The 16,778-nt window shown below is 34.4% G+C and overlaps 1 protein-coding gene across 5 annotated transcripts; it reads right to left on the bottom strand.

The window, feature by feature from the left end:
* Nucleotides 1-2,413: 2,413 nt before the first annotated feature.
* Nucleotides 2,414-5,885, bottom strand: LOC108337120 (uncharacterized). 5 transcript variants are annotated; one of them, XR_008250445.1, is made up of 6 exons: nt 4,994-5,846; nt 4,154-4,210; nt 3,374-3,525; nt 2,897-3,020; nt 2,663-2,723; nt 2,414-2,580 (listed from the first exon to the last, which is right to left on the bottom strand). XR_008250445.1 is itself a non-coding variant. In XM_052880232.1 (2 exons), exons 1-2 carry the CDS (start codon nt 4,729-4,731, stop codon nt 3,837-3,839), a joined length of 603 nt encoding a protein of 200 aa, XP_052736192.1. In that variant the 5' UTR covers nt 4,732-5,885; the 3' UTR covers nt 3,533-3,836. The 5 variants fall into 5 exon arrangements, 1 of the variants encoding a protein (XP_052736192.1); XR_008250447.1 differs by lacking the exon at nt 3,374-3,525 and having other exon boundaries at nt 4,994-5,880; XR_008250444.1 differs by having other exon boundaries at nt 4,154-5,843.
* Between the last annotated feature and the right edge of the window lie 10,893 nt (nt 5,886-16,778).

Here is a 16,778-nt window from a genome sequence, read left to right as displayed (position 1 = left end):
TATATATATATATATATAGATTGAGTTAATAATGTAATGATTGTTTTGAGATTGAGTTGTGATTGACAAAAGAATTTGAATCAAATTGTTGATATTACTATTCTTTTTAGCATATGTAAATTAGTGTCTCAATTGTATTCGAATGATTTGTTGAAATTTAAGAGTATTAGAGACTGTTTTCATATTGATGAAGAGTTACATTTTTTTCGAAAAGAGTTATAACCTTCTGATTTTTTAACTTTAGGTTTTGTGCTATTTGGATTCCTTTAATAGTGATTTATATTCAAACTCGGATTTTGATAGAGATACGAGATGTAAATTTGACATGTCAACTCATATACTGATATACATTTTTAATTTAAAATTTTTAAGTGATTTATGAGTATATATTACTTTTTTTCTAGTCATTCTCACTCAATAAAACACTTTTGACTTTATATTTGAATTCCTCATAAAATATAATAAATATTATTTGAAGTCACAAAAACTAAAATATTAAATGATAAAAAGTTTATAAAATGTATATCAACTTATAAACCATAACAACTCAAAATTTTGAAAAACCTAAAATAACAAGTATTTCTTGCACATAATATAATTAATTTAATAGACTAAAAAAATTATGAATATGAATTAATATTGTTAGTTTATTATGAATTAAATGTTAGTCTTTTATATGATATATTTAATAATTCTTCTAAAAACAATTTGTTTATATGAATTAAATAATTATTATTTGATATGTGCTTAAATTCATTGTAAATATATGACTAGTTAAGATGAATGAGATATATTTTGTTTATATGAAATGAACTATGTTGCAGCACACTATTCTAAATATTATTATTTTTCACTTGTAGATTTATTTAACTTTAATTAGCTTACGTTTTGCATTTTGTTAATCTAAGATGTAACTATTGTTTTTTATTTTATTTTGACATATTTTAGGTCAAATGTATGATCATGTTAATTTCATAATTTATATCATAACTTGTGTATGTTCTTATTGGTATTCCATTCACTTTACATGATACTTGTTTTTATAAGGAGAGCTTTAATAATGAAATATATTTAATATGTTATCAACAAACTTACTTTTATTAGGTAAAGATAACAAAATATAGAAGTATTTATTGTTATTATTTTATTATATATAATGTTTATTTTTTTATTATTATCAATTACTTAAAATTTATTATCTCGCGCTCTGTATCGAAACTGTTAATTCCACAACGTTTTAAAAAACGGTATTAAGAGCAACGTGTTATTTTTTAAATGTATTTATTTTTTAATATTTTCTATTCAAAAATTGAAAAAAAATCTTGATACAAATGGTAACTGTTAACTATTCAATTATCAATTATTCTCTTTTTTATTAAAAAACTTTTGTTCATTCCAATTATAACAGCAACTCTCAATATATGTAGATCTTAGAATATCCATTTGATCTGTTACACAGATATTGAATCTTATCCATATCTATATATATAGAGATGAAATATTAATACTTTACGGTATTTTCAATAAATTATTGTGCTTATCTTTTTCTTTTATTCCTTCAAAATTGTTGGTGAAGATGGGTGCCAATTGGTAGGTATTGCTATGGAAAATGTGAGTCTTGTAAGAGGGAAGGAAAAGAAGAAAAAAAGCGAAGAAAGAGTGTAGAGTGCGAGAATCACGTCCTCTTAAGAGGACCCTAAGAATGAGAGTGTGTAGCACAGGGTCAGGGCTACATGCCAAAGACTTCATCAGAAGATGCTGCAAGAAATGAAATGGCGATATCATTCTATTAATTCTGTTGAGTATATTTAAAAAAAAAAATTATTTGACTCAAAATTTAAAAAATAGAAACTCATTCTAAACATTTTAAAGAACTGAATTGATTATTAAACCTTTAATTAACAAAGAATTTTAGGTCTTGCCTAATTCTCTTAATTATCTCTCAATATTATTATCAAATTACAATGTTTGTATAGAAACCAGACAACATCATTATTTTGCAAACACTGTGTAACAAACTCCTCAACAGCAATTGCTTAACCAACTATCACTACAAAAAAGAAAGACATTACCGAAGGCCAAAAGCCCTCGGAAACAGCCCAAAGGGCCAAAAGCCTTCGGTAATTACCGAAGGCCACCGAATGGCTAAAGCCTTCGGTAATATTGTTTGTAGCAGTAGGCATTCCTATCAGCTGAGCAGGATGAATCTAGCCATATTTTGATAGCATGCATGGTTGAATCTGACAACGCAATTTGGCATTTATGCATAAAACTGTATATGTCTCCATTTTTCAATGTTGTATACCAATCAAAATCACATATATTTCATTTTCATGTCAATCCACAATAACTTTTATGACTCAATGAAATATAATAAAAATATATCTTGAGATTAAAAGCCATAAAATCATAATACATTTAACATGATTTAGTTACTTTTGCATTTACTCTCAAATAATACAATTTGTTCTCTTCATACATATTAAAATGAAACAAAAATATATGAAAAATTTAGTAAAAAATTACATAAAAGTAATAGACACTCGAACAATTAAAAAAGGAGCAGCTTGAACATGCTTCCTGAAAAGAAAATTAATTAGTATTAGTATAAGAAACAAAGATAAATGTAGATAATCACAACAATGAACAATCTATTACGCACCTGATGTCTCCATGATTTACATATTCTTAACTTTTTTAAGTTGTATAACTCTTCAAGAGTACTGCATTACAGAAAACATCATAAAAAAATGTAACCTCAAACTAATAAAATCTTTTTCAACATCATCCATTACCCACAGTTATAAGGTATCACAGTACTCATCTTTCACATCAAAATTTTCAACACATGCAAGATCAAAATTTTCAACACATACAGTAGTTTTTACATACTAACCTGATGACACTGTAATGTTTTTGCTGTGAAAGATGACATCGTTCATTTGATTAGCATCAGCATCCCTCGATTTTTTATGCATTGAGATAACATACTTGTATACATTTCTAGGATCTCTTCTTCCCTAATTGGTATAAAAAGACATGATTTAAAAGATGGAATAATAGAAAATATTATCTGTATGAATAAGATATCTCTGACACAGTTCACATTTTTAAAAAACATGGTAAGAAAATAATGGCAAACTGGTGTATTACCTTGACAATTTAGGGTTGAAAAATGTTTAGAAAGAAAAAAACTAGAGCTTTCTTGTCATTAGTTCTACCATTGTTTTCTTGTCAAAAAAATTATAAGTTATCTGACTCTTCATATTATGAGTTGGCATTTCATAGTTACATAATATTTTCTCATATCAAAGTAAAGTAAAACTTAAATAAGATTAGAATTGTGAACCCAAAAAGAAAAAGAATCTCTTACAGTGTCACTTCTTTCAATTTTGACGATGTTTTCTGTAGGGTTCCCATGTTTGCTGTGAAGATATCTAAATCTTCTTCTAACTCATCAAGAATATAATTTGGTTTCTTTATACTCGATCTTTCACGAAGCAGATCATCAAAACTGTTCACATTCTGTTATGATTGAATTTTCTCATAAGCAAGCAATTTACATTATGCTATGATAGAAAAGCAGAAACAACACCAGAAAACTTTTTTATTAATCAAGGAAATAAATTAAAATTTTAGGAAGAAGCAACTTATAGTATCAATTGAATAGTTAGAATCATCAATAATATCTTTTCGCTTCCTTTGACGGGAGCTTCTAGGAAGTCGTTCAACCAACCCACCCACATTCTGTTAAGATACAATCTTCTCATAAGCATGCATAAATATATAACTAAACATATAATACCAAGCAAAACTTAAATATAAACTTAGTGTTTTTAGCATTCTTTGCTTCCTTTAATTCTGCACAATAATCAAGTTCAAAGTTAGATTCAAAGTTAGCAAAACAATCTTTTCTTCCTCTGACAATAAAGTGCAGTAACAGATTTCAAACCAACATTAACTCTGTAGAGTTGGATTTAAAGAACAGAACAGAACAACACATAATTGACTCTTGGAATTGATGACACTATGAACATAGCAATGATCTAATACGAAGCAGGAAATGATTTTGAACTTTCTTTGATGTTTTAAGCATGTTAAAAAACAAAGTTTTAAGCATAAAAACAAAATTAAAACAACACTGAAAGCTTACTTGTGATCATTCCCACCCACCAGAGTGGCTCCAAGAGATAATAATACCCACCAAAACCTGCAAAATGGCAAAGAAAACAAAATCATGTATAACCAAATACAAGCAGAACATATGGCAGAAATGATTTCTTCACAAATTTCACAACCACCCCCAAGGCATGTACAAGCAGTGAGTTTTTCATTGTTCAGTTCTAAAGAATTTAAGAACCCAGCAAACTCAAGTTCAAGTTCTAATCCTAAATCAGTACAAGCATTTTCAAAATCAGCCAAATCAACTTTCACATCATCAAAAACTGCATGTCTATCATTGTGAGCAACTGATTCCTCATCAAAAAGTGCATTTAAATATGTGGAATCATCAAAAACACTAGATGCAGGTATATGAACTCTATCAATGGAAAATGCTGAATTTATGATATTAGAATTATCAAAGCAAGGAGTAAAATCAACAACTTCTACAGGCACATCATGCATATGATCAAGCACATTGAAATCAATTTCAAGCTCACACACATCAGCATCAAAATGCATTTCACAGTACTGAATGAGGTTCAGTACTATCACCATCATAATACACATTTTCACTCAATTGAACATTAGCAGTGGTAAATTCAGATATAGGGACAACAACAAAGCTATTACAATCATGAATCATAGCCAACTCCCTAAAACCATCAACTAGCTTTTCAAAATGAGTATCAGTGTAATTATGGTCATAAGGTTCACATACACATTCAGAAATATCAATAGATGCACTCATATAATCATCACTCATCAGAGAATTGGAATTATCAGAATTTAAAGCATAATATGAATCAGTGAAAGAAGGATTAGAGTATACAGAGGTGGTAGGACACTCAATCTCTTGAAATTATGGGGCAACAGCTACCATCAGTGGTGCTTCATTGTTTGTTGCCCCTTTCTCCTCTTCATTTTTCCTTGTCAGCTGATTGATAACAGTCACCATTTGAGCCACTTGGGTGGTCATTTCTTGAACCCGTCGTTGATACTGTCATGCTTCAGACATTGCCGATGCATCTCGGATCACCATCGTGCTCCCCTCCACCCTGAATGTCCCTCGCTGTCGTCGCTCCAGAGACGTCATCTTCCCTCGCCACAAATTTTGCAAGAGCAGAAACACGAAAATAGCTGTAGCGCGTCTCGCTACCTCCATCACCATCGCAATGCTATTCGCTCCAGATCTACCAGTATTCGCTAGACAGTGAGACTCTCGTTGCCGCCACGTTCCGGACATCTCCCACGAACCCCGAAACCTGCGTCAACGAACCCAGCCGCAAAACCCCCAAATCGGCGTCAACCAACCCAACCGTAGAACCACCAAACCAACCTCAGAAAACCTAGGCGTAGAACCCCCAAACTGCCATCTTCAATCCCAGCCAAAGAATCCCCAAACCGGTATCAACCAACCAACCCTCACTTGTCCCAAAATCGCTCAATATTGGAGGGCACAATGGAGGGCACCAGCAGAATAGAGAAGGGAAGGGGAAAGCTTTCAGAGAACCAGCAGAATAGAGAAGGGAAGGGGGAAGCTTTCAGAGAAGAGAACAAAGGGGAGGGAAATCGGAAAATTTGGGAAAAGTGACAAAGGGTGAAGTTGAGGAAAGTGATGAAACTAGGAACGAAAACCTCAATTTCGAACTTAAATGAGCGAGAATGTTACCGACTACTTAAAAGCCTTCGGTAATCACCTTAATACCGAGGACTTCAAGCCTTCGATTATATGCCGTCTGTAAATTGCACTTTTTCAGTAGTGTATTTCATAAAATTTATTTTAAAGATTTGAACCCCGAAAAAGATTAATTAAAATAATATGTCATTGTAGTTCATGTAAACTTGATAATTATCAAATAAATGACACCAAATCTTAATCAAAACCAAAGTCATTCGAAGACTTGAAATAGAACGACGAGTTTGATATGTTAACAACTTTTGTATAACAATTTTTTAATAATAGTCAGATATTAATGTTTTATTGACCTGTTTAAATTTATTTTTGAAATTTATTTAAAACGATCTAATCACAGTCACTACATAAGTTTGGTTAGAGTTTTGTAGGCTTTATTATATTTTCAGAATTTGATACATTTTGTAATATTTTCAGAGTTTTGTACGCTAAAAATGTAAAGTAAAACAAAATAAGAAAGCCACCAAATAATTTGTGAAACATTTCACTCCAGACCAAGCCAATATAAGAAGGTATAAATGTTTAGCATATCGAAATTAGTGCCTCAATTTTATTCTAATAGTTAAAAATGGTCACATTTGATTTTTTAACTTTGGCTAGGTTTCGTGATCATTTGCGTATTTAGATTCTTTTTAATTTCTTTTTTCAATTTTAGCATTTTGACTAACACAAAAATCTATCCTTTCATCATGATTTATATTCAAACTAATATTTTGATAGAGAGATGAGATGTAAATTTGACATGTCAACCCATATATAGACATAGATTTTTAATTTAAAATCTTTAAGTAACTTGTGAGTATATATTACTTATTTTAATCATTTTCATTCAATAAAAGACTTTTAAGTCACAAAAATTAAAGCAAAATATTTTTTTTATGTTAAAATTGATTATTATTTAATTATTTTCTTATAGTTTACTATTTAAAATATAAAACTTAATAGTAAAAGAGTTGAATGTCATACGAGTGAAAAAAAAAATATGCATGCAAAACTTAGTTTGAGGAAAGGAAAAGCAGGCACTGATTAAAATATCAATTTAAGGTATTAAAATATCAATTTAAGGTATAATAATATATTAACCTGACACATCTCATATTATTTCAAAGGTTTAATACCTATTTTGGTCCCTCTTTTCGTAGGGTATGTTCAAAGTGGTCCTCCTTTTTTTCAAAAGTTCACTAACATCCTACTTTTCGCAAAAACGATGCACATTAGTCCTTTTTGGTTACGGCGTTAAAAAGACTAACGGCACAGCTGCCCAGTTGGCACAAAACTGATGAGTTGTACAGTTTTGATTGAGGTGGCACTGTGAATTGCTGATTCATCCTGAAAGCAAAGGGATTCATGGTTGGTTGTTCCCAAATTAAAAAGCAAAGTTAGGGTTGTTGGTGATTGGTGCTACATTTGTTCTCAAATCTAAAAGCAAAGGTTAAGGTTGTTGGAGATTCGTACTACTGTTCTGAAATTTAAAAGCAAAGGGTTAGGGTTAGGGATGACTTCATCACAAAGTTGTTCTTCCTGTTCGAAGGCAACGTCCAAAGGATTTTCGCAATCCTCACACGGTACTGTTTCGAGGGGAGTTGGGATAACCCCTATTTGCCATTGTGGTGATATTGCTGTAATGAAAGTTGCCAGAACTTCAAGGAATGCTGGGAGGAAATTTTGGGGATGTCATCATTACAAGGTGTTTTGAATACCGTAGTGACTTTTATGTGTATTGGATTTTATGTGTTTTAACATTTTTGTGTTCTTGATGAATAATAGGGTGGATTTTCAACTGGGATGTCATGTAATTTTTTCAAGTGGTGTTCTGAGGACAACGCTGATGATAGAGATGGTACAATTGTGAGACAAAGCAACAGGATATGTGATTGGAAAATAATGTGAAAGAGTTGCAGAGAAGGATAAAGTTCTTACTTGGAGTTGTGTTTGTTGTTATTGTGTTGAACATGATGACATTGTGGCTGTGTTTAGCTTGATCTTAGTTGTGCAATGTGCAATGTGCAATGTATGTTTTGTTCATGTAATGGCTTAGGTGTTTAGCATCATGTTTTGTTGATGTAATATCAGTTGTTGTAATATGAGTGAACAATCTGAGTTCGTGCAATAAAGTTCGTTTTAGTCGCCCCTTCGGTTTAAAAATGTTAAATGTGGTCCCCCTTTGGTTTAAAAATTGTTCACGGTGGTCCCTCTTTCGTTTAAAAATTGTTCAAGGTGGTCCCTTACGTATATGACTGTAATACATATTAAGGATACCTGGCACTACAAAATTAAAGTGCTTAATAGCACTACAACTATAATAACAATTTTAATTAAAGTGCTTAATAGCACTACAAAATTCAAGTGCTTAATAAGAGTACGACATACATAATTAAAGTACTTAATAAGAATTACACATACACAATTAAAGTACTAAATAAGAGTACAAAATACATCCAAATACATCCAAATTTTCATTTAAATCTATGGATCTTTTCTTCTAATATTTAACTTTTTCCTTCGTATTGGCTGACTTAAATCTTGGATGGAATCTTGACTTGGTTGTGGTGGGTGAGGAGATTGGGGACTTGATGGTTGTGAAGGTGCAAGGGGTTGTGAACTTTGTGCATGTGCTGGTTTTGTTGGTTGGATGATAGCTGGACGTAAAGGGCACACTTTTTTGTTGTGCCCCAGTTCACGGCAGATGCTACATTTCTTTCGCTGCCCACCAACACTCATTTGGGTCCCATCTTTCGTTAGCTCCCATGGCTCCATTCTTCTTTTTTTCTTTGGTCTCCCAGGCATGTTCCTCTTAAGTGGTGGCAGTACATCAGAAGAACTAGTTTTTTTCCATAGGAGGTGGCCATTCACAGGATAGATGATGGACGCATATGCCTCTTCATATGTGGATTTCCTGAACCAAATTGGTATAAAAGTTTCTGGATCTACATTTGAATAGTTCATTGATGCAACTGCATGACAACATGGGATGCCACTGCTCATCCACTTCCTGCAGCTACATTCTTCATTGTCCAGGTCCACTGTGAACTTGTTCCCAATGACTGAAACATGCCTAACCTCAAAAATCCTTCTTGCAGACCAGCTGAATAAATGAACACAAATAAGGCACATCAACAACTGGATATGAACATAAATAAGGCACAAGAACAATATTACCTTGGGATCCAATATCTTGACAAATTACATTCCTTCATAAGTCTCTTTTTGATCTTTGGACAGACATTGAAATCCATAGATGCCACCTTCGTTCTGTTCGTGACCCATCTTTTCATCAAATACAGTCTAATATCTTTCAGCATGGTTATAATGGGTTTTCCTCTGGACTGAACAAGGACACTGTTGAATCCTTCACTGATGTTGTTATCCAGAGTATCACACATTGCTTGAGTTCTGAACCTACTTCTTGACCAATACCTATTGCACGAGAATGAAGAAAATTTGTTACCAAACACGAGTAATGCAAAATCTTTATGCATGTAATGGAAATAATGTACCTTGGGGGAATGGCTATGAGATATTTATATGCTTCTTCATTCACTACTCTGATATTCAACATCTCTCTCTCCCAAGCTTGGGGGTATGTGCTTGTGGCAGCCCTCCACATCAAATTCTTCAATATCTGACCCGAAAATCTTTTCCTAAAGTTAGCATAAAGGTACCTGATGCAGAATCTTTGTTCTGCCCTAGGCAAAAGCTCTTGGATAGCTGGCACCAACCCCTGCCAACCAACATCAACTTTTTAATCAAACACACATGATTAATAAAGTATGAATAATAAAATAATAAAATAATTTAAGTACTGCATGTACCTTTTGCTGGTCAGACATCTACGTGTACGCCCCACAAACTTCATTGCCCCCAAGGTCTTCAACCAATAATTGCAAAAACCAGGACCAACTATCTTTATTTTCGACTTCAACTACTGCATATGCAAGGGGTAGCATTTGCTCATTTGGATCCCTCCCAACAGCAGTAAGCAGCTCTCCCTTATAAAGACCTTTCAAAAAAACACCCATCTAAACAAATGATGGGCCTACAACTAATAAAATTGTCCTTACATGCTTTAAGATAAACATAACATCTCTCGAATATGGACTGACCATTATCACTGTTCACTTTAACCTTAACCATTGACCCTGGGTTACTTCTCAATACCTCATGTGCGTAGTCATAAATCCTTCGAAATTATTCTTTAAAATCCCCTTCACGTTCACTTGATGCCATTAACTTCGCCCTTCTTGCTTTAGAAATTGATACATTGGTGTTCCATTTCCTTAATGCTTTGGTACGTATGTCTTGGACCCTTATACTAGGATTCTCATGTAAAGACTTATCTATTTCATGACTCAACCACTTACTATTCATCATTTTAAAGTTCAGTTGCCTGCTGCAAGAATGAACATCAACAATCTTCCTTAACTGCAAAATCTTGCGTGTTGGCAAATACCCACAATAAGCTACCCATGGACACTTTTTTTGCCCACCCATGCATCTTACCCTTACCCTACGGTTATCATTTTTTACAAACTTAAGAGCCCTCCCAGCATGAATAGCATAGCTTCTAATGGCTTCCTTAAACTCATCCTTATCGGTAAATATAGTACTAAGTTCTCATTTGTAATCTGACATTGACTTCTTTTTCCCAAATGTAGGAAAGGGACCTCTACTTGCTCTGTCCTCAGTTTCATCCTCCTCACTTCCACTATTATCTGGAGTTAACAGCACATCTGACTCTCATTCATCACCTGACAACCCCCTACCATGTCCTTGTGCTTCGTTATCACTGTCTTCCATCTTGTATTCTGAATCACTATTGTCCAAAGCAATAATATGTGCTTCATCCTCAGGATCCACTTCAACTTCTTCCTCATTGTCCACTTCCACTTCTTCCTTACTGTCCACTTCCACTTCTTCCTCAGTGTGCAGTTCTACTTCTTCCTCATTGTGCAGTTCTACTTCTTCCTCGCTGTGCACTTCTACTTCTTCCTCACTATGAACTTCTACTTCTTCCTCCACTCCACCCAGTTCCTCTGTGTCAACCTGCACTCCATCATCTCTCTCCAAGTCACCACCACAGTGAAGAGGACCTTCCTCAACCTCCTGTTGCACTTCAACAGGACCTTCTACACCAACCTCAACACCACTACCCTCACCACTCTGTGCAGGCCCTTGGCAAAGATAAAGAATTTCATCCTCGTTTTCTACAACCACTGCTTCACTCACTTTATGTACAACATACAAGTTGACTTTCCCCAACAATTTTCCCACATTCATCATGTTCAAAGCTCCTTTATCGTCATATAGCTTATACAAAACATGTTCAATATCGTAATATAACTCATGTACTTCCATGTAACCCAAATCTTTAAGTGAACCTATTACTCCAAAATAGCTCCATGTATCGGGGTCAATGTCCCAATAACATATCTCCCCACCTATATAATTAAAGGGCACTTCCTTTATCAAGGTCCCACCGTGGTGGACCACTACCTCAAACCTATCGTTAGACATCCCTACACTGCAAATGGAAAAGGGGGACCACTCATTAACTTAAATTAACACACCATGGGACCAATTTCAACACCCAACGTCAGTACTTTTTCCATAAACCCCCCACCACGCCAAAAATATAATAATATTTTAAACACAATAAATATGGAATCCACCCATTAAAGACAAAACAAATACATAATCCACCCATTAAAGACAACAACATAAGTAAGAACAGTGATGCGATCAGTAACTATAACAACAACATAAGAACAGTAATGCGATCACTAACCTCACTAGCACTGACGAACGAATCACACTCTTGGATGAACCACGAACTTGATTTCACCAAAAAATCAAAATCTGCACTCTTGGAAAGGTGATTGTTGAACCCTAAATCGCCCCGAAATCGCGAAGAGATTTTACCCCAAATGTAATTAATCCTAAAATTATTTTTAAATTAATTTAAATCATTTTAAATTATTTTAAATCATTTTAAATTATTTTATTTTAACACATATAATAAAGTCACAGTGCCACCTCAACCAAAACTGTACAACTCAGCAGTTTTGTGCCAGTTGGGCAGCTGTGCCGTTAGTCTTTTTAACGACGTAACCAAAAGGGACTAACGTGCATCGTTTTTGCGAAAAGTAGGATGTTAGTGAACTTTTGAAAAAAAGAGGACCACTTTGAACAGACCCTACGAAAAGAGGGACCAAAATAGGTATTAAACCTATTTCAAAATAGCCAGATATTATTTATCTAGAGATTTTTAAATGTTAGAGAAACAATTATAAAAAATACTTTTTGAAATGTAAAATCATTTGTTCTATAAAGACTAAAGTTTATGCGAGGAACAAAATTGTAGAACATTATGAATACAAGTGTGTAATAAAATATTTCTGCAGACACTAAAAATTAATTATAAGTAATTATTTTTATGCGAGGAACAAAATTGTAGAACATTATGAATACAAGTATGTAATAAAATATTTCTCCAGACACTAAAAATTAATTATAAGCAATTATTTTAATCCAGTAAATTCTGTCACCTATTTATTTATGAAAAGTGTACCATTTAAATAGTAAACTAATTTTACTTTGTAAATAAATATTATCATTAACTTAAAACACATGGTAATGTTAATATATACTGTACCGTCCGGTCCTCCCGACACATAGACTGAGCGAGCAGTTAACCCAATGTCGCCCACCCAGGTCGCAGTCATGACCGAGCGTCCTCCCAGGTCGTCCATCCAGACCAAGCGTCCAAAGCTGACGTTGTCCGACCATGGACCGAACGACCACCCAGGTCGGCCATCTAGACCAAGCGTCCAAAGCTGACGCTGTCCGCCACACACATGGATCGAACGTCCACCCAGGTCGACCATCCAGACCGAATGTCTACCCAGGTCGGTCATCCAGACCGAGCGTCCAGTGTGACCGATCAGCAGAACCGAGTGGCCGCCCACCCAGGTTGACGTCCCTTGCCGCCCACCTAGGTTGACGTCCCTTGCCGACCACTCTTCTGACCAGCCGTCTCGACTGACCCTCACCAGGTCACAGTTAAATACTAATGGCTCATTAAAGCCCTTAATGAAGATTAAGGTATGATTGGGCCGCTTTCAGGCCCACGAAAGGTAAAAGCTCATTACAATCAGTATAAATAAAGGTCTCAGGTATGATTTGTAGACAGATTCCTTACGATGCGATATTCATGCATCACAGACCGCTCTGTCATATTACTGACTTGAGCATCGGAGTGCCTTTGACAGGTACCCGACCGCCCGGCTTGGAGTAGGAGGACGACCACCTGGAGTGCATAGGGAGAAACCCGCCCGGCCTTCAACCTAGAGCGTGGAGCAGCGTTCGTCCGTCACCAGGCGTCTTGAAGACGAGAGAGCCCGTTTCAACCCTTCTCAACGCATCCAACCTTCGGCCAAGAGTTAACCGCCCATCCGGTCTTGGCCTGGTCTTCTTCAATTCGTGGGATTCAGCAACGTCCGTCCCGTTTTCGTCAGCTCCTAGTGCCCCCAAGCACCAGAGCCGCTCGGTCTGCTTCAGCTCGTGAGAGGGCGTCCGACCGTCACCCAGCGTCGGTCCGATCCATAGCAGCTTTATCCGGTGAGAGAACCTGTCCGGCCCTTCCCAACGTGTCTAGCCCTAAACCGCCAGTAAACGTCCGCCCGCCTTCTGGTGCCAGCAACGTTCGCCCGGTCTTCGACAAAGTCTTGAGTGTTTTAACAGGGTCCCTCCGGATCCAGTCGAAACATATACTTTATGAACGATTCAAATAGAACTCTATAATTATATTCACAAATCGATATTGCACACTTGAATGATGGCATTTATGATGAAAATGACAATCTTTGAGCTTCGAAGGGATTTTACTATTTACTCAGTTTTGCGGGCGAATAATTAAGTTGTCTTTGGTGTTCATTTGAGAGGAAAAGCAACGATTGACGAGGACAGATTTGCGGGATGGATGGATTTTGTGTCACCTGCAATGGAGAAGAGATTAGCAGAGATTTATGTTAAAAAGTCACGTGTACCCTCATCGTTTTATTAAATTCCATCACTGTATATGAGTTTACTTAAGATTGAACTGTAAAATAATTCTAGAGGGCTTGATTGATCCCTCTCACAATCTTCTATTTATAAGAATAAATTGATACACAAGTACATGATAAATAGGGTAACCCTAGACACAATATAATCATGATAAATAGGGTAATCCTAGACACAATATAATCATGATAAATAGGGTAACCCTTGACAAACTATAATGATGATAAAATAGGATAAATATCCTAACAAGTTTAATATATATAATCGGGTTCCACCAGACAGTTTTTCACAGAATCGATTCCAAATAAAAGTTGTTGACTCTTTTGCATTGAGGACGAAGAGAAGCTCGTGAGGTTAGTAAGATAGTGTCTTGTTTGTAGAATTTTATTGTTGTTTTTGAGTTGCAGTGTAGATGGTGAGGAAGAAAGAGCTTCTGCAGCTTCTGGCATGAAGAAGAAGCGGGTTTGAGAGCGAAAGAAGATGATGAACAATGATTGAACTGAAGTATGAGGGTGGCGTATTCGGTTCCAGGAGAATGGTATTTGGTTCCACTCTTGCGAATTTTTTTGAATAGCAGTGTATTCGGTTCGCACGAAGGTATTCGATTCCAGCGCAGCGAAAAAGTTGGCGAAGTAGTGGTATTCGGTTACGTAGCAGTGGTATTCGGTTTCGAAACCGAACTTTGAACAGCTGCTGCAAGTCTTCCGCCGGCGAAACTTCTACGTCCCGACGTTGTTGCCCTCTTCGGAGTCCACACGTAGGGTAGGGGTCACTGCTTCTCTCTGGTGAACATAACCATTGGCGACAGGTGCTTCGTACCATTGGCGACAGGTCACTGCTCCTCTACGACGCCGGCCACACTACCATCACGAATGTTGACTTCTCCAAGGTCGTTATCTCCGACATGCTCCGCCGCAACGTCCGCGACCACCCGCTCATGCGTTGGCGCGTCATGGACATCACCGCCATGCAGGTCTCTCCCCGCCCGCTCTTTTGGTTTTGCTGCTCTATTTGACTTTCTTTTTTCTTACCGGTTCTTTTGTTTTGGATGGTGCAGTTTGAGGACGAGAGCTTCATTGTGGTTATTGATAAAGGTGGATTAGATGCTTTGATGGAGCCCGAGCTTGGCCCCAAGTTGAGGAACCAGAACGCTCTGGTGTTAAAGTTAAATTGATGTTTTTAAGAGAAGAAAATAAGAATTTAAAATGGATTAGGCTTTACGTAAGTCAAAACACATTAATTTTGGAGAAGTTGAATGAGAGAGCACTCTTTTATTATAGTTGAATTACAAAGAATCCAATGAATTTTACTTTCTTATTTTCCTTAGGATCCTGATATTTTAACAACAAATTTTAACAATTTTTTGATAATGGATTACATGTCATTGCTTTATTGGTGTGTTTGAATTTGTTTGCAGAAAGATATTTGAAACCAACCCATCATAAGTCACCACGTCTGTGTTGTCAAAAAAATTGTTAAAAAAGAGTTGTTAAAAAAGACATTTCCTTTTCCTTATACTTATATAGGACAGATACAAATGTGGTCTGAATAATAATTGATTTTGTGGATTGTGTGTTGGTAGTAACTTTCTTCAAAATTAATCAATTTTACTTCCATAACAAATAAATTCATAGATAGGAAATTTTATTATAAATAAAAACTACATTTCAAAATAAATTCATTTTACTAAATAATATTTTTTTTACTTTTTAAAAATTAATTTTAATTATTATTTTTAATTTTTTACTCTTTATAAATATTTTTACAATTAAATATAACATTAACAAATAATATTTTATATTACTCTAATAATAAGGGGCATTTTGGTAATCTTTAATTTATACCAATTAAACAAATTTTTTAAATTTGTCCCATCAATCAAACCCTACACTAACTCTCATAAACTTTACTTCCAAATCTACTCTCAATTACCCACAAATCCACTCAAAAAAACAATAAAAATTTTACCCTCAAATCCATTCAAATCATCTCCCTCAAATCACCTCAAAAGAACAAAGCGTAATTGTTGAAATCATATGAGGAATCATGGGAATGGTGCAATATAGCTTGGGATAACAGAAAACTTACTTTAATAATGTATATTATGTTGGAAATTAAACAGACTAATGTTGTTTTAAGTATCAATCTATTTTCTAATTTTAGATTTAATTATATGTTTGTCACATTCTCTTATACGATTTCAAAGTAACTTGTATTCGCTTCTACTAGCCATGTATCCGATTCCGATCCATTGCATTGCAATGACCGGAATTGATTACGGGGATGAGTATCTCATTCTATAATATAATTTGTGTTTTTTTTTGCTGATAAATTATATTTTTTTAAAAATAAATTTTAAACATAATTATTTTCCTTTATTTAAATACAAATTTATTTTATTTTTAAAATTAATTTTGATTTATTTCGTTTTTAAAAAAAAATTTACCAATAAATATATTATTAACAAATATAATTTTATATTACTTTTACTATAAATATTTTTTATCTGACGATAAGAATTAAATCCTAAATCAACCTTTATCGACTTTATTTCTAAATCTAATTTTAATTACTTTCAAATTTATTAAAAAAATAATATTAAATTTATTTTCAAATCTACTCGAATGGATCCTTCCATATTCTATAAAACAAAGCTTTTAGTAACGAAATATATTTAATATGTTATAAACAAAAGAACTATTTTTATTTAAGTAAAGAAAACCAAATATAAGAGTATTTATTATTATTTTTTGTATTATATATGATGTTTATTTTATTATGATCAATTCCCTAAAAATTATTCTTATTATTATTATATTTGATTTGTTTATGCGGACAAAATCACCCATTTGAATATAAA

The sequence above is a fragment of the Vigna angularis genome, chromosome 7 (genome assembly GCF_016808095.1).
Source record: "Vigna angularis cultivar LongXiaoDou No.4 chromosome 7, ASM1680809v1, whole genome shotgun sequence".
NCBI classification, from domain to species: domain Eukaryota; kingdom Viridiplantae; phylum Streptophyta; class Magnoliopsida; order Fabales; family Fabaceae; genus Vigna; species Vigna angularis.
The sequence above is the reverse complement of the archived record's forward strand: the minus strand, read 5'-3'. Positions and strand labels throughout refer to the sequence as shown.

Coding starts and splice junctions, on each gene's coding strand:
- LOC108337120 (XM_052880232.1), bottom strand. CDS start 4,731: ATGTGTATTATGATGGTGATAGTACTGAACCTCATTCAGTACTGTGAA. Junction 3,862..4,153: donor GTGGGTGGGAATGATCACAA/GTAAGCTTTCAG, acceptor ATTATTGTGCAG/AATTAAAGGAAGCAAAGAAT.